Below are 18881 nucleotides of genomic sequence, written 5' to 3'. Positions count from 1 at the left end.
ATTTTCTTACTTGTATCTGATCTTTTCATCCATGTCTTGAGGTGGTTCTTCTATAATGAATGAGACTAAATCTTCGAGACATTCTGCTTTTAACAGAAACTCTATAAGTTTGCGGTTCTGAGCTTTACATTCCTGTAAAACATCTTCCTCATCCATTAACTCCTTCAGTGTTACATCTTCTCTTTCTAGAAGTGTGTCTATGTGGGATGATGAATGAAGATCAAATTTCCAAAACATGCTGGTCTAAACAAAACGCAGAGAGTATTTCAAATAAAATTTCAACTTTACATATTAACTTTTCAAATTTCAGCTTAGTTTCACAGTCTAAAATGCTAACTTGCATCACATAAGTACAGTAAGTTTCATATCGAGCCTATAAGGTACTTGTCTAAATAAGTAAAATTCGCAGGGCTTTTCCTTCTCAGAAAAGAAAATATTTTTATTGAAAACAAAAAATTTTGACTTAAAAATGCTGAAAGAACGCTAAAGCTTGGGATGATGTCAACCTACAATATGAAGCCGTCCATACTTTGCTAAGAATGTAATGCTGGGAAAGGAGGAAAGTAAGCCCTCTCTTACAGGGGAAGCGCACATTCAGACACCGAGGTAGTACCTTCCAGCAACAAGTGACTAGTACTTGACCAAAGCGTCCGGCATTCTTCGGAGTATGAAAGAATTAAGTAAATAACCACCACAAAGCAGCACTTTCGCAGCTGAGAGTCCTAAAACGATCAGATCCGTGTCATTCTTCACAAAGAAACTACACAAGAGGAAGCTAGTTGCTAAGGAGTTAGGGAAACGAGCCACCCTCAGCTATCAGGAAACCCATCTGACACTGACCGTGCCACATGTATACTCCCCGCTCCTCGCCCTCCCACCCCTCCTCAACAGCGAGGGCACGGCCATCTGCAGAGTCACACGAGGTCCTCACTGGTTACAACTGGAAACAGGAAACACAGAGTCACTATGTAATCCGCAGCTGCCGCAACAAGACGCTCTCAGATGCCACTTTTGAGCAACACGTGACAAGATGACAGCATCAAACAAAAGTCCTGATTAGGGTCAGGACTATTCAAAAGTCATTCTTGTGGGTCCAAGATGCTCACTGCAGAATTCCGGAGCCGGGGTTTGGTGAGACACACACTTACTTCCTGTAACACCCCCTCCCCGCCCCCCACCGACAAAGCCAAACCTACCGATCAACTGCGGCTCTACCACCCACCCAGGGCAGTGGCCCGTTACCGTGATCACTGAAAACCACGTTAATCCCCACGCCCGCGCGTGCAAAATCCTGTGCTGGAAGAGCCTAGGTAGAAGGCAGGCAGCTGCAAAGGTCACAACCTATGTATAGCACACATAACATTCTGAGAACTACTTATTTTTGCTAAATCATCCATATTAGATCAGGTAGGAGTATTTAGTATTTTCAGGCACATCCGTCCAAAAAATTTTTTAAATCAGAGATCACGGAGGGCAAGTTTTAGTTATACAGCCAGTCACACCGATCGATCCAGGCACAGAAGACTGTGCACCATGGCAGGTTACTCAGGGACATGGAAAAGTACACCCACTTCATGTGACTTGACTATTAAGTGGACGATCATGGGAGTTTAAAATATAAGCAGTCTTAAGGAATCTTTAAAAAAAAAAAAAAAAAGACTCCTTAAGGGAACAGGTTTTAGGGAAGATTATGAAATATGATGTTATAAAAGTTGTCCCTGCTTAAAAAAAAAATTCTCTATGTTTCAAAAGGCACACATAAGCTCACACCAGTCAGCAGCACGAGGAAGACACAGTGGGCAGAGGGGCTACCCTGACAGTTCACGGAAAGCAGAGCGGCGGCGGGGCACCTGCACGGGGACACGTTCACCACGAAGCTCGGGGGACGGCACAAGAATAAGGCATCGCCACCTCCCATTATGTACAGAAGACGTCACAGAACACGCTAAAAGGGCAGCGTCACAACTCCCAGCACGGTCGGCAACTGCCCCCATGCCACACCAGCGAGTGACCTCTCTGCTCCAGGACCAGGAGCGGGGCGGAGCGCTCGCTGCGACTATAACCCTTGCCAGCGAAGGACAGAAACGGATACTTCAAACACAAGAGCAACCTACTTCTGCTACTGAGCCGATGACAAAGGAAACAGGGCAAAGGTGATAGATCCCTGGTAAGGAACTTCGGGGGAAAAGATGGTGGAAATCGATAAAACCATAAATGCTTTTCTGGTTTTCAGACTGTGGAAAATGGCAAACAGAAAAGGCGTTATTATGCCATTTTGCCCTAATAAAATTGACAACGTGAAAAAAGACAAAACGACAGCAAAAGCTCACTGCAAAGGAGGAAAGAAGGAAGCTCCCCAGGGTAACGCCGTCAGCACCGTCTACCAAGCTTCTGCCGGAGCAACACGGCTCATTCATCCGGGAGTTTGAACCACAAATCCTAAAACCTGTACGCTCTACCGCTCTGCCTCAGACTTGGAACCGAAGTGTACGGGCATGAAAACAGCTGTGTTCTCGCACAGCCCCAGCACACAAGTCCCAGGCCGTGTTCGGGCTCCGAGCACACATTAATCCGCACTGTTCTGAAGGGCAGATATGGGCACTTGGGACAGATAATGGAGCTCTCGTTCGGCTCACGGAGCAAAGGCACCTTACAGAAGGCCAAAAAAAGTAACCATCCACGTCAGTACACCTTGGCCTCACAGTTGATCATGAAAGTTCGATCCCGGGATGCCTACAAACTGAAAGAACAGTTCACTTTACTTATTGTAAGTACTTTAGTGAAGTCACTGACGGAAGAGCTACAGGTGTATTCAAATATTTTCCAACGCTCCACTGACATCAGATGAGTTTGTGCTTATTTTGGTCTGTAAACCAAATTTCTGATCATCTAACAGAACAGTCTCTCCACCTGAAGTCAGAATACTGGACATCGTTACTAATTTAGCCTTAGCCTTAAGTCTTTTTTTTAAAGATTAGTTCTCATTTAAATTTTTTTTAAAATTTTTTTTTTCAATGTTTATTTATTTTGGGGACAGAGAGACAGAGCATGAACAGGGGAGGGGCAGAGAGAGAGGGAGACACAGAATTGGAAACAGGCTCCAGGCTCCGAGCCATCAGCCCAGAGCCTGACACAGGGCTCGAACTCGCGGACCGCGAGATCGTGACCTGGCTGAAGTCGGACGCTTAACCGACTGCGCCACCCAGGCGCCCCAAAGATTAGTTCTCATTTTAAGTAGTATGTCTTTTTTCTTTTTGTAATCCCATACAGAAAGGCGAGGTAAAATGAAGAATACTAAGAAATCAATCACAAAAAAGCAAAGCTGATTACCAAGACCTAATTATAAACAAGATACACACTCACGTCCATCAAGTGGAAACTATAAACGTCCACAGACACGGATAAAGGCACACTCCTTAATTATGGATCAGAATATAGTTATATCCAGCTAATCCAAGTAAAAATGGACTCCCCAAATTTCAACCTTATGAAGGTAACTCATTAAATACTGGATTTATAAAGAAGACTGATAATTAGTCATGACGAAGTAAGAGCAGGAATTGGCAAATTACGGCCCACAGACCAAATCCAGCCCACAGCCTGCATGCTAAGAACGGTTTCGATATTTTTAAAGGGTTGTTTTAGGAAAAGAGAAGAATGTGTGGCAGAGAGCAAATGTGGTCCGCAAAGCCTAAAATATTTACTACCTGGTCCTTTACAGAAGAAGTTTAGCATCCCTCGCTCAGGGGGAAGTCAGGTTCCCACCAACGCTAACTTTCCTCTCCACCATCACTGAGCCCGCACGGACGCCACCCCGGACCCTCGCAGCCCAGTCGGCTGGGGGCGGCTACACGGTGTGGGGCGAGACTGGCTAGAGACCCGTTCTCCGTCCCCGACTTCTCGGGCAGGTAGGGATAAGCGCACGACAACGTCATCCCCCACGTGCCATGAACCATAAAAATCTCCACGCACTCTCCTCTGCACCTGGCTGGATGCCGAAGACAAGAAGGGCTCTAAGGGATGGCAGAGCCAAAAAATGGAAGATGCCTCCGTCCCCAAATCACCACGTGGGAGAAAGACACCTGCCAACCTCAGAGCCTGCCCTGGGCGGTGTTACGACGTGCCGTCACACGCTGGTCTGTGTGCTCTGACGGGGTGCCCTCCCTCCCTGACCTCCCAGCTCCTCTAACCCCCAAGCCTGTGACTTCTTGTTTTCCTATACTTACTTAAGCAAGGGAACAGGAATGCTTAAGCAACTGTTTTAAAATGCCTGAGTCCTTTCGTTTTCCACCATCCTGAATTAGAAGAGCATTTTTTAAAATCGGAACACTCTGAAATATGCATTTCCACAGCGCATTTTCTTTAGACTGGGTATGCTACAAACTTAAAAATAAAATAAAACCACAGTAGACTTCTTAAGCAAACATTATGTATTTTACCTTTTGGTCAAGCAGCAAACTGACTGGAAATGAATGGCCTCAGTAAATTAGTTCGCCTAGCTTCTACTTATGCCCTGTGAGGTAGAAACATGCTAGGTATGAACTGATAAGTTACATACAAAGTTCAACCGCCAGGGCCCTGCAGTAAAATGGAGTCCTTTCAAAAATACAACGAAGATACTCAGAAAAACTGAAAGGAGCTGGCACTTCAACAGCTAATTTTTAGTTAACATACATACAGTTTAAAATCCTTACTAGGATTTAGGGATAAAGGGGAATACAACTTCTGGGGCACCTGGGTGGCTCGGTCAGTTAAGCGTCCAACTTCAGCTCAGGTCACGATCTCACGACTGGTGTGCGTTCGAGCCCCGCATCAGGCTCTCTGCTTTCAGCCCACAACTCACTTTGGATCCTCTGTCCCTCTCTCACTCACGCGTGTGCAACACGTTCTCTCTCAAAAGTAAACATGAGGAAAGGTCAGGGGATACAATTTCTCACAGTAAGCCATGTCATGGGCTGTTATCAGGAGACAAAGAAGGGAATGGTGAATAAAACCTAACTACCTGTCGTCTTTCTTCCAAACCCTAGAGTTGTTTTAGAAGTTGGAGTAAGACGGTTGGGTTTTCTCCCAAAGAACTTGGGTTGGGTTGGGTTGGCGGGTCGCTGGGGAGTCACCTGTCAACTTGTCATAGACAGACTCTGCTGTTCTCGGTCTTCCCCAGAAATGACAACACCAGTGAAAACTACCATCTTATATGCACAAAATGGGACCAAAGGCCATAAACCTATTCATCTCAGATCAACCACTTTAATTACAGGTCCTCTGCAATTATCAAAATAACCTTCCTTCTTAGAGGCAAAATCTGGGCCTTGGTACCTTTTTTCAAAGCAGGTAAGCAGTGACGCTGTTTCTGGGAGAAAAGGTGTCACCCTGTCTGTGACATAGGAACCAAATGGTGATGTGGTCAAATCATTTTTAAGAGGTATGACAAACACATCAGACCTTCTGCAGAATTTTCTAGGGCGCTGCTGGCAGAATATATTCAACAGGGGCTCAACTGTGGTTCGGTGTGAACCGCCTACAACCACTTGCTTTCATCAAATAAACAGCTTTTCCTCCCAAGCCTTGTTCGGACTCTTAGGCACCCAAACGGACCCGGATTCCAAGGCCCGCTCGGCTACGGGCTGGCCCCGAAGCCTTGGGAAAGCAGACCCCCCTCTCCAAACCTCCGTGTCCTCACCGGGCAAACTGGCTGTGAGGAGTCAGTGACAAAGGCCTGCTTCCGGAGCTGGACCGCACGGGCACCTCGGCAAGCAGAAGCTGCTGTCGACAAAGGTGTCGGCCTCTGACATCTGCGAGGTTTAAGCCAGCGCTTCCCTGATTCCCACGGGCACCGGAGACACCTAGGGGTCCTGTTAAAGGGCAGTCTCAGATTCGGACTCAGGAAATCTGGGGTCAGGCCAGAGATTCTGCATCTCAACAAGTCCCCAGATGCTGCAGATGCTGCTGCTACCGCCGCCCTGGGTTTAAACTATGGCTGATCATTTGCAACAAATTGTAATAAGCGTATTCAAAATAATTACATAACTAAGAGAAACAGGAAAAAGGCCGACTTTGCAAACACGCGGCTGTGTTATTTCAGAAACTCCCTGTGGACAAGCTGATATTAGTGGGTTTTCTCTGGACATGACAGATGCAGAGTGTAACATATTATATCACTTTCCAACAGGAGCCCAGAAAGAATGACACGATGAATGTGGTGAAAGATAAACCAGTGGTACCCAGAAGGGAGAAACTGCTAATCATCCTGCCTCCCGATGGCAGCAGTAAGCCGAGGGAACGACAAAGAGCTCTGATGAGTCTAAAATTCAGAAAGCTCCTATTTCTATGAACTGTACTTAAGTTTAGCAAGGATCTAGCCAAGCGGGACAGGCTATCCTCCACGAACCCTACCACCACACCTGCGGAGTACCTGCACCCAGGGCTGGCTGGGCCCAGGGCAAAACGTCCAGGGACTCAAAAAAGGATTCCAAGATTATTACTAAGAACTGCTGAGCTTACGAAGAGCAGCTGAGCGTCACAGCAAACACTTCTGCACGGGGGGACCCGAGACCACATGGGCTGCACAGGCATGAAGGCTGCCTACACCGTTTCATCACTGGCCCCACTGGAACCGCCAAGATTCCATGCTCTGAAGTATTTGCTAACATCCTCCAGGCCTGCAACAGACATGCACCAGATCCTTGCAGTTCAAGTAACTGCAGTCACCTAAATTCACGGAGTAGAAACCAAAGGGAGAAGCAGCAGCCGCTTACGTCCAAGACAACACCCAGGAAACAATCTATAAACAAAATGTGTTATGTTTAATATTTTTCTTTCTACGTGCTACGAAGGGCATGTCTGTACTACAGATTTATTTTCAGAGTCTCAAGCGAAGGCATACAGGCACATGCTGTCGGGAGTTCAAACTCCGGGGCACCTCAGGCCTCCCACCGCACTCCTCCCGGGAGGCCCTCGGCCCGGGGCTGCGGGGCCAGTGCCAGCGGGGCCCCGGCGGACGGAAGGAGCACACAGAGCACGCGCGCCACAACGTGAGACACGTGTGCGTTTACGTTTTCTAGCAGCCACAGCAAAACAGTAAAGCAAACTGGCTACGTTAACTTTAAAAATATATTTTATTTAACCTCATACATCCAAACAGTATTATTTCAACACATAATTCTATTGTAACGAAGCCTTCAAAATCTGAGTGTGTCTTATACTTACGGCACATCTCAATTTGAACCGGCCACATTTTATGCTCAAGAGTCCTATGTGGCCAGTGGTTGCTGTATTGGGACAGGACAGTTCTAATTATACATTACTACAGTTATGGTTCAAAGTTTCTCTCTTGGTACTAAAATAACCACCCTACTCTTGTCCCCGCCCCCCCCCCCCCCCAACCGCCCAATATCCTCCTACAGCCAAAGTCAACAGTTAACCACCTTTTCCACACAGGGCCAATGGGGGATTGGTGAGGAGAGGTTTATACGGGCCAGGTTTTCCCCTTCTGAGACATACACATACACGAGAAATCATGTTTATTCTTGTACATATAAAGCAACTTGGACATTCTTCAACACAAAAAAAGTTCGTCACAAGAAAATCAGAACTGTTATTTAGCCTCTAATATCTAGAAATATTTGCAGCACTAATAGGAAAAGTTTTCATTCCTCACCCTGAAATAATGAAGGGTTAGATCTTGAGTCGAGAGGGCCAGAGTGGCTCACTACTGGTTTAGACATGCCTCACCAAACTGTAGAAGAGGCACATGTCTCTGGGAATTTCATTTCTAAGCTGACTCAAAAATATTGTAAAGAAGAAAAGAAAATACCCCGATCACTCAAATATTTTGGGGAACGATGATGTTTGATCAATGTACCAAAAAACCCACTAGACTCCCCTTCATCTTGGGAGTAAACTGAGCCTTCATGGCCCCCAATTAAATTAATAACAACGTGCTGTTCAACATCACTCATCATCAGGGAAATACAAATCAAAACCACAATGAGATACCACCTCACACCTGTCAGAATGGCTAACATGAACAACTCAAGCAACAACAGATGTTGGCGAGGATGTGGAGAGAGAGGATCTCTTTTGCACTGCTGGTGGGAATGCAAATTGGTGCAGCTACTCTGGAGAACGGTATGGAGGTTCCTCAAAAAATTAAAAATAGAACTACCCTATGACCCAGCAATTGCACTACAAGGGATACAGGTGTGCTGTTTGGAAGGGACACATGCACCCCAATGTTTATAGCAACACTATCGACAACAGTCAATGTATGGAAAGAGCCCCAATGTCAACTGATGGATGAATGGATAAGGAAGATGTGTGTACGTACACACACACACACACACACACACACACACACACACACACACACACTGGAATATTACCCAGCAATCAAAAAGAATGAAATCTTGCCATTCGCAACTACGTGGATGAAACTGGAGGGTACTATGCTAAGTGAAATTAGTCAGAAAAAGACAAGCATCGTGACTTCACTCATACGAGGACTTTAAGATACAAAACAGGTGAACATAAGGGAAGGGAAACAAAAGTCATATAAAAACAGGGAGGGGGACAAAGCATAAGAGACTCATAAATATGGAGAACAAACAGAGGGTTACTAGAGGAGGTTGGGGGGGGGGCTAAATGGATCAGGGGCACTAAGGAATCTACTCCCGAAATCACTGTTGCACTATATGCTAACTAACTAGGATGTAAATTTTAAAAAAAGGAATTAAATAAAAATTTAAAAAAACGAAACCAAAAACACAACTTGCTTATTCCATGAGCAACAGACCCGGTTACCCCACGCCCCCAGCCAAGTTTCCAAGCAGCCTGGGAACGGGACGTGCTGGACGATCGAGCTGCTGCACGGCTGCCGGTGCTGGCTCTGGCTCACCTGCTCCCGCCAGCATCCAGACACCTGGAGTATCAGGGCTCCCCCGGGACCTGGATTCAGGTATTCGGGGAACTCAGGGGGGCAGCGTCCGCCGAGACCCAAACGGGGAAGCGCCGGGCTCAGTAAGGTGGGAAGCTGCTCACGTGGTGCACTGGAAGCTGCGCCGCAAGGAGGGACAGGGAGCCAAGTGCCCACAGATAGGAGCACGCGGTGTCACTCTGAAGGGGGGACGCCTCTGTGCCGTAAGGTAAGGAGAAACTCTCCCTCCTCACAGCAAAGCCGAACGCCGAGGCAAACGTTCTAACTTCCCACGGGGAAGCAGAAACACGGCACCCAAAGAAAGAGCACCAGCGGGCCTCTGAAGACAGCTCTCCCTCGGTAGCAAGGGGGAAGGTCACGAAGGCCTGGAAGGTCCACCCAGGGGCTGCTTCTCCGTTCTCAGCAAAGGCGTCCCCTGCCAACAGCTGCCCTCCCCTGCCCCCACTCAAAGGCCGGGCTAACTCAATCGAAGGTCACACTGCCTATCAGAGAGAGGTATTTCTTTAGAGGGAAGCTTCATTATATTTGGTTTCGCAACTGCTTCTTCCAAAGAACATGCCAAAAGCGATCACGTTTTTAGCACCCAGATACTCCAGAATCGTTTTCATTTTTACTTCGTAATTTCTTTGATATCTCAGCTTGTCTTTGAGAGCGATAAATAAAGGAATCAATTCCATTTAGTGTGTTTTATATTAATTAACAAGTACTTTGACCACAGGAGTAACATGTCAGATGGTCCCAACCCCTTGAAAAATACAAGAAAACTGAGGAAAGAGAAAACGCAGAAAATAAAAGGCATCAATGCCAAACTTGTTCTGTAGAATGGGAGCTCAACAGAGGGGAGCTTGACCAGAAAAGCCTCCCTTAATACGTGAGGCCCAAGCTGGGCCTCAAAAGACCTGCAAGGTTCAGCAGGTGAGGATGCAGCGAAAAGCGTTCCAGGCCAGTAGAAGTTAAGTCTGCAAGCACAGAGAACAGGACAGAGGTTTCCAGGAGCTTCAGGAAACTCATAGCAGGGAGAAGGCCCTGGCAACCAGAGAAGACTTTCAGAAGGCGTGAGGACGAGCTTAGGCAACACGAGACCGGGTCTCAAAGGGCCCCTGCAGGACTGCCCGCACAGCTGCATGGGCTTGCTGCGGGAGCAGAGGGAACCAGTGAGGTTTGTTTTTTTTTTAATTTTTTTTTTTCTTAACGTTTATTCATTATTGAGAGATAGAGACAGAGCATGAGCAGGGGAGGGGCAGAGGGGGGAGACGCAGAATCCGAAGCAGGCTCCAGGCTCTGAGCTGTCGGCACAGAGCCCGACGCGGGGCTCGAACTCACAAACCATGGAATTATGACCTGAGCTGAAGTTGGACGCCCAACCGAATGAGCCACCCAGGCGCCCCGGGAACCAGTGAGTTTTAACTGAGATAAACACACAGTGGAGACACCCACAGTAGAGAGTAAATAATGTATCTTAATAACATCCAGAGAGAACCAATTCTGAGCGGAAGCAGAGGCAAGTAACACAGGAGATGACTGGAGCCCTGGCGGGTGCACTCAACAGAGGGCGCACTCCCAGAGGCCAAGAGAGGGAGAGGTCCAGCCTGTCCTGGGTGCGGCCAAGTGTCTGAGTGGAACTGAAACACAGGACGGGGAAGGGAGTGCTAAAGACAAGGCCACGAAGGTGGACACGGCAGGAACTGCACACGACGCCGACACAGAAGCGGGGGAGGCAGGCGAGACACGGACAATGAGCGGCACGGGGACATCTGTGCTTTACGTACCGAACGGCCCACAAAGCCACAGAGGCGCTGACAGACAGGAGCCTGAAGAGTGAGCGACCCGTGCAGGAGCCTGTGTCAGCACCCCGGAAGGTGGGGAGCCCTGCGACAGCCCCTCCTCCGCAAACCACGGTATCCCCGATGAGGTTTCCCACCGGACGATCGTTCTGCCTCCGACATCAACCTCCAACATCTGCCTCTTCAAAGCCCCGTCTGCAGGTTTCCTCTGATCCTGGCCACACCGTGTGGTATCAGGCGACACAAACTGATGGCTTGCGTCCTAATTCTGAGCTGCCTGGGAAACACACGACCCTCAGAAAGCAAACGCGACCGCCACACTGAAGCCAACTCCAGACCCAGCACTCGGAAGCGAAGGGCAGGGCGAGAGGTACAATCTTGTCACCCGGTTCACTTTTATATTAAAAAAGCCAAGTGCCAGCCAAGGAAGATCCAGTCTAACTTTTGTCACCTGATCCACATTAAAGCAGGTAACGTGTTCCTGCACAAACATATGAAAACTCAAATGTACATGAATCTTCATGCGCAATTTCCACAATCGCAAACACTTCAATCCACGTATATGCAAAAATTTTACTGAGAACAAGTTTTGTGTTTTTTAAATTGCGACTGAAGAGTTAGGAAGAAAGAAGGCAAATAATGAGGGTGACACAATGGTAATCAAGTTTCTGCCAGAAGCCCTGGCAAGAAAGACCCAGCTGCATCTAGGTGGGTGTGTGGGTGTGTGGGTGTGTGGGTGTGTGTGTGTGTGTGTGTGTGAGAGAGAGAGAGAGAGAGAGAGAGAGAGAGAGAGAGAACAAGAGAACAAGAGAACAAGAAGGGGTGAGGGGAGAGAGTGTGTGTGCAAACAAGCAAAGGTAAGAGGGGTGATATAACTCAAAGTCACATCCGAAAATTCTCACGGGTGAGGTGCCCGGGTGGTTCAGTCGGTTAAGCCTCCGACTTCAGCTCAGGTCATGATCTCACGGTTTTTGGGTTCGAGCCCCACGTCAGGCTCTGTGCTGACAGCTCGCAGCCCGGAGCCTGCTTCGGATTCTGTGTCTCCCTCTCTCTCTGCCCCTCCCCCACCCCCAGCTTGCACTCTGGCTCTGTCGCTTTCAAAAATAAACATTAAAAAAAATTTGTTTTTAATTTTACAAAAAGAAAGAAGAAAGAAAATTCTTATGGGCTCCAGAGGTTGATTTTCAATCTCAAGCCCCAGGATTCTCTGAATCTCTGAAACCACACAGGAGCATCAGCGACCTGAGCCGAACATGAGATAGAAGCAACGCGTAACCGGAGAGCACGCGGGGCGCTGCCGTCTCCCCGGCGCCGTGTGCGGACGCGGGAGCCGCCTTCTATTCGGCACGACGGCCACCCTCAGACTTCTGGTGAAGCCCAACACTGTTAAAAAGAGAACGAATATGTCAAAATGAAGCACAACTGGGGGAAACTCGGAGACGCTGACACCAGGGTGCACGGGAGACTCAGGGCCGGCTCCTGGTGCCCGATGCTGATTACGCAAGGACACGAGAACAAGCACGTGCTGCCCGGTGGCTTCCGGAAGCTCCTAGTCCCCAGAGGCAAAGAGCCTGAAGCGCTGCTGATTTACAACAAATCCCACCGTGCACAGACTGCTCAAATGTCTCCTCCAAGAAGCACCACTCCACTGTAGAAAGAGCAGCCCGGCTGGCCATCAGTCCCCAATCCCCAAGCTAGGCTACACAGCCAAGGAAATGAATAGACAGCCCACGTGCATGTCATATTTTATTAGTAAAACCATAAAACTACGAAGAGAGAGAGAGAGAGAGAGAGCGCACGCGCGAGCGCTTTTACCTGGCACTGCACAGAATAGTTTCTGAGTCTGTGGCTACAGGGAGCAGCCCGGCAAGAGAGCAGTGGTCTGAGAACTGCACAGCCAGAAAGAGCTCCCACACGAGCAGCCGGGGTACAGAATACCTAATGTGCCCAAGTTTTACTAAGTAAGTGAAGCCAAGGGACAGGTAAGTTTTGAGTCCTCTAACTTGAAGCAAGTGACAGTGGCCGCTGTATTATTCACATATCTGTTAGACACAAGATACCCAAAGAGAACAGCCTCTCCAAATTAGCTACAAATTCTAGAGCAAACCGAGAATGCTATTAAGATGCTTTTGAAAAAAGGACAGAGGGGCGCCTGGCGGCTCAGTGGGTGGAGCGTCCAACTCCTGATTTCGGCTCAGGTCATGAGCTCACGGTTCCTGAGATCGAGCCCCCAAGTTGGGCTCTGTGCTGATAGTGCAGAGCCTGCTTGAGATTCTCTCTCTCTCCCTCTCTCTGCCCCTCCCCTGCTCTAAATAAATACAGAAACATTTTAAAACAAGTAAAGATGGGGCACCTGGGTGGCTCAGGGTGTTGAGCGTCCAACTCCTGATTTCGGCTCAGGTCAGGATCTTACAGTCTGTGAGTTCAAGCCCCGCATCGGGCTCTGTGTTGACAGTGCAGAGCCTGCTTGGGATTCTCTGTCTCCTTCTCTCTTTGCCCCTCCCCTGCTCTCTTTCAAAATAATCACAAATTTAAAACAATTTTTAAAAGGAAAGAAAAAAAGGCCAAAAAGAAATAGACTGCAGATCAAGAACAAGCTAACTACCCTAGTTAATCTGTAGTCATGACCAATTCTGTGGCAGAGACCAGAACTGGCAAATTGGTCACGGAAAAAGGTGAAGTTCCGTTTTTCAGCTTTGGCTATTAAGCTTCCATCGTCCTTGCCCCGCAAACTTTCAGCAGGCCTCGTTCCCTCCTGAAGCGTCCAGGTCAGGCTCCACAGTCCCCGGGACCTCGGCACCAGGCCGCCATCCTCCGGAGGGCCCGGCCTCCATGTGGTCTTGCGGCCAGCAAGCTAAAGGGCGAGGAAAGAACAGCGAGCTCGGGGGCTGCTGCGCGTCTGCTCAGGAACGAAAGTTCAGAGTCATTCAGAGAACTGAACGGTTCTTAGGATTGTTACAGCTCCTTCGGAAAAACAATCCTGAACCTCTTCCAGCTATTCCACGATAACATTAACCGTCCTGACAGTGCAACCTTCTGTCAGAGGTGGAAACACGATTACTAATGGCTACCCATGAAGTGCCTACCACAGGCCAGACTCGGGTCTGATGCTTTTAGATACACCCTCCCTCGAAACCTCGGAACAACCTTTCATGGCTTTGTTCTTGTTCTGTATACGGAGAAACCAAGATCGAGAGGTCAGAGGACCTACCAAAGACCAGAGCAGGTAAATGCGCTGGCCAGAACTGGGATCCACACCCGCGTCTGTCGAGCTCTGTCTGTGCTCCTCCCATTACAGCACCAGCGTGGGAAGAGCAGCTGCGTGGCCAGGCCCAGCAGCAGGTCGGTCTCCCGGCACGAGCCGGCCCGGGGCCAGCCCGTGTGCGCTCACGCCTGCAGACGGCAGTGCAGCGAGCCGACCCGTGAGCTCTCGGCTCTTAGGACTCGCCAGTCAATGGCAACAGCCTACCTGTGCGTGTGAGGTCAAGACAAGCTGGTTGGACAGCTCAGTCAGAACAGCACGGCTGGGGACACCGGGAGCCCAGCTCTTGTGGCCAGTGACTGTTCTCAGTCAGTTCCCCAAGATGCCACAGGCTCATCAAAATGCACAGAAACACGAGAATCAGTATGCAGAATATTTCTAAACATGATGAAACGAAGAGAAATTTAATCAACATGAGGTACATTTTAGATAAAAACTGAAAAACATGATTGGGGCGGGGAAACACCAGGCATAAGAAAACAGGAAAAGTAGCGAGGGAAACAGGTCCAAAGACTGTAGTTGATTATAAGCTCAACATAAAGTCGAATTCTGACGCGACTAATAAGCAAACCAACCTCAGAACAAAGTCATACATGAATCTCGTCTAGGACCGTGGAAGACACGAATCCTCCTGCGGCTGCCCCGGGCCGCTCACCTCCTTGCCGGGCGATACCATACCTTGTTCGGGGGAGGAAAGAAACTGCTAACCCACATGGCCCCCAAAGAGATGACCAGTCAGAAGGACTCGCCACTTGGGGGATGAAATAACTGGCTCTGGGGCACCCGGGGGGCGTCCGACTTTGGCTCAGGTCACCATCTCGCCATCCGTGAGTTTGAGCCCCACGTCGGGATCTGTGCTGACAGCTCAGCGTCTAGAGCCCGCTTCAGACTCTGTGTCTCTCTCTCTCTCTGCCCCTCCTTTGCTCGCATGCACATGCTCTCTCTCTCTCTCTCTCTGTCTCTCAAAAATAAACATTAAAAAACAATTTAAAAAAATAACCAGCTTTGCATATCTTCCAGCTCTTTTATGCTATCATTTATAGTTTCCCAACATAAAATGAGAGCCAGTGAGTGAAAACTACAGACCACGGGCAAGCAGTTGAAGCAGGAACTTGTTCAAGATCAGGCTAAAGGTTAGGTTCACTAACACAAGCAATGCCCCAAGGCTGGAGGAAGTGTGGCCAAAGCCTGGATGATCCTCTAGGAGAGCGTGAGGAGAAGAAGGCTACACGAACCTCTTCTCAAGCCCGATTGATATAAAAGGCACGGCTTTATCTGGGCCGAAATGGAGCCTCGACAGGAAAACAGAAAGGATTACGCAACCCTCCAGATGTTTACTGGGTTGAACCTCACCCAATTCTCCACTCCTCTGGCAAGTCTAGCAAGACAGCAACAAAGGACAAGGAAAAAGAAACAACGCCGGCAAATTTAGGAAACGACAGAAACTGGAGAAATAATTCAGAAAGTCCAACATCCAAGTGACATAAGTTTTAGAGGAACATATTATAATCCACAACCACCTGCCTCAACCAAAAAAACCTTTTCTCAGAGTGCAAAGCGCAGGAGTCCCCCCCCAGGCCGTGCACGTCCTGTCACCCCGGGTGCCGAAACAGACTTCTACAGCACAGTGTGAAATTCCAGAGCATCAGAGATAAAGACAGTATTGCAACTTTTCTCGTGAGGACAAAACAATCAAAAAAAGGACTGGAAACCAGAATGACATCAGCTTCCTCAACAGCAATTGCAGAAAAGAGCATTTTAAGACACGGAAGGTCGGAAAGATTTATTCATGCTTTCTCAAAAAGCTACTGGAAAATGGGCTCCACCAACGCGTGGCAATGAGCCAGGAGGGGTGCCCGGCTGGCTTGGCAGGTGGAGCGTGCAACTCTCGATCTTGGGGTTGTGGGATTGAGCCCCGTGTGGGATATACAAATTACTTAAAAATTAAAAAAAAAAATTTTTTTATGCTTTCTGTGCCAAGCACTAAACACTTTTTTAAAAATGTTTATTTGTTTTTGAAGGAGAGAGAGACAGAGTGTGAGCAGGGGAGGGGCAGAGAGAGAGAGGGAGACGCAGAATCCGAAGCAGGCTCCGGGCTCCGAGCCGTCAGCACAGAGCCCGACGCAGGGCTTGAACTCACAAGCTGTGAGATCATGACCTGAGCCGAAGTTGGACACCCAACTGACTGAGCCACCCAGGCACCCCAAAAATAAAATCTTTAAGGGGCACCTGGGTGGCTCAGTCAGTTAAGTGTCCGAGTTTGGCTTACATCATGATCTCGCAGTCAGTAAGTTCGACCCCCACGTCGGGCTCTGTGCTGACGGCTCGGAGCCCGGAGCCTGCTTCGGATTCTGCGTCTCCCTCTCTCTCTGCTCCCACTCACTTGCACGCAAGTGCGCGCGCGCTCTCTCTCTCTCAAAAATAAACAAACATTAAAAAAAATTTTTTTTAAGTTAAAACAGTAAAAAGAAGCATTGAGGTGCTTGGGTGGCTCAGTCAGCTGAGAACCCGACGATCCTTGACTTCGACTCCGGCCATGATCCTAGGGTCATGGGACTGAAGTACAGGTCGGGCTCTGCGCTGAGCATGGAGCCTGCTTGGGATATTCTCTCTCTCTCTCTCTCTCTCTCTCTCTCTCTCTCTCTCTCTCTCCCTCTGCCCCTCTCCACGTCTCATGCTCTCTCTAAAAAATAAAAATAAAAATAAAATATTTTCAAAAAGCATGGCAATAAGCCACGAGAGGAAGACAGGGAACACACGGAACTACGGATCCCACACACCGAGAAACAAAGGCGATCCCCAGAAGAAAAGCAACGGGGACACCCGCCCGGAGGAGCCAGCCCGGAGTGAGGCACGAGGCAGAGGGCTCTGAAAAGGACGCGTCCAAACAGGAGACGTGTGTGCAGGATCTATGTGACCACGCAGAGACGAACTGTACTAATGAAGTCAGAGCCCTAGGGAATAATGGACTCAATACACATATCTTTGTACCGATTTTAAGCAAAGTTGTGCTGTAACTATGCTGGAAGACGAGGGAGGGAAGGAAGCTATGCACGTGCAAGGTGAATCTTCACCCTCACTGTTAGAAGTCAGCCAGTTTTGGGGCGCCTGGGTGGCTCAGTCAGTTAAGTCTCTGACTTCGGCTCAGGTCGTGATCTCACTGTTCATGGGTTCGAGTCCCACATTGGGCTTCTGTGCTGACAGATCGGAGCCTGGAGCCTGCTTCCCATTCTGTGTCTCCCCCCTCTCTCTCCGCCCCTTCCCCACTCATGCTGTGTCTCGCGTCTCTCAAAAAATGAATAAATGACAAGGTGCCTGGGTGGCTCAGTCGGTTGAGCATCTGAATTCGGCTCGGGTCATGATCTCTCGGTTCACGAGTTTGAGCCCCGCGTCGGGCTCTGTGCTGCCAGTTTGGAGCTTGGTGCCCACTTCGGATGATGTGTCTCACTCTCTCTGCCCCTCCTCTGCTCGCGTTCTGTCTCTCTCAGAAAATAAACATTAAAAAAAACGAGTAAATGCCAAAAAAACACAAAAGTCAGCCAGATTAGAGAAACAGCTCCCTACAGGCACACAACTTAGAAACCTGGAAGGAGGTAACTGTGCGAGAACAGCTAAGTGACGAAGGTACAAGCTACAGCCCCTGGTTAAGTAACTGAGGGACGAGGAAGGGAGAAGCCAGGAGAGACGGAGGAGACGACTGTCACTTCTCGTTGTGAACCATGCACCTACGTGAACCACGTACGCATACAGGATGGAACACGACGAGAGGAAGGCAGACCGACGGCACTGGTACCACGCCTGGCACTCAGCGAGAGCTCCGTAACGTCACCTCAGTCTGAGATCGGACGCTGTGGAAGAGGAGCTCGCCTGCCGGGGGGCGGGGGGGGCAAGTAGGCGGCGGCCGCGCACACTCACGAGTCTGTATACGAAAGCCGAGCAAACGAAGAAACAGGACCAGCCGACCGACCAAACCAGCCAACGGCAAGAACCACAGCGGCACCTTCTCACAGGTGCCCCATCAGGTCTCGCTTCCACCCCATCCTTTCTGCCATCAGCGTGTGAACCCACGCCAGGGCCCTGGGACACCCAGGCTGCCACATCTGGCCTGCCACCTATTTTTACACAGCCTCTGAGCAAAGAATGATTTTCCTGTTTTTTACTGGGGGAGGGGGGAACCAGAAGCATGACATTCTAGGACTTGTGAAAATTCTCTGCAACTCATGTAAGTTTTCCTGAAACGCAGCCACACCGCTCATTTACATATGGTCTCTGGCTGCTGTCACGCTGTGAAGGCAGTGCTGAGTGGGACAGATCTCTGCGCCGCTCCTCTGCTTTCCAGATCACAATGACAGTCACAACTCAACGGTGCTTTGAGTGCCACGTGTGGAACCGTGACACTGTATTTTCTTATCACCCGTGCGTCCCCACAACGTCCAAACAAGAGAAGAGGAAGTGGACTTCGCCTGCCGGGCTCCTAAGGCACAGCAGGACGAGGACCCCTTCGTCACGAGATCTGCTGGCAAAGCCCCGCGTTCGTTGTGCTACCGCACCACACCTGTGCTAGGAGAACACAATCGACGTCCACATTTCCAGAAGAGGCGGTCACCACAGTATCGCTCATGCACAGGAAGGCAGCATCAGAAAAACTTAAAATTTTTAAATGCTAACCATTTTAGATGGATAGCTTTTATTATTATTATTATTATTATTATTATTATTATTTTTTGCTTACTTAATTTTGAGAGAGAGAGAGAGAAAGAGAGCGAGGGAGGGAGGGAGGGAGGGAAGATGAGCGGGGTAGGGGAAGACAGGGGGACAGAGGATCCGAAAAGAGCTTTGTGCTAACAGCAGAGAGCCCGACGCAGGGCTCGAACTCACAAGCCAACAGATCATGACCTGAGCC

At 49.0% G+C, this 18881-nt stretch overlaps 1 protein-coding gene across 32 annotated transcripts in view; it reads right to left on the bottom strand.

The window, feature by feature from the left end:
• PPP6R3 (protein phosphatase 6 regulatory subunit 3) overlaps positions 1–18881 on the bottom strand; it is a 135949-nt gene that overhangs the window by 68317 nt on the left and 48751 nt on the right. For 30 of the 32 annotated variants that reach the window (XM_019812796.3, XM_003993712.6, XM_023240162.2 and 27 more), the window contains one exon: positions 11–243. The exons of 1 other annotated variant lie outside the window; for it this stretch is intronic. In XM_019812796.3, coding sequence (XP_019668355.1) covers positions 11–237 — 227 coding nt within the window. In that variant the 5' untranslated portion in view covers positions 238–243. Of the gene's footprint in view, positions 1–10; positions 244–5680; positions 5853–18881 lie in introns of those variants that run through there. One more of the 32 variants, XM_045039656.1, reaches the window with a different exon arrangement.

The sequence above is a fragment of the Felis catus genome, chromosome D1 (assembly GCF_018350175.1).
Source record: "Felis catus isolate Fca126 chromosome D1, F.catus_Fca126_mat1.0, whole genome shotgun sequence".
NCBI classification, from domain to species: Eukaryota; Metazoa; Chordata; class Mammalia; order Carnivora; family Felidae; genus Felis; species Felis catus.
The sequence above is the reverse complement of the archived record's forward strand: the minus strand, read 5'-3'. Positions and strand labels throughout refer to the sequence as shown.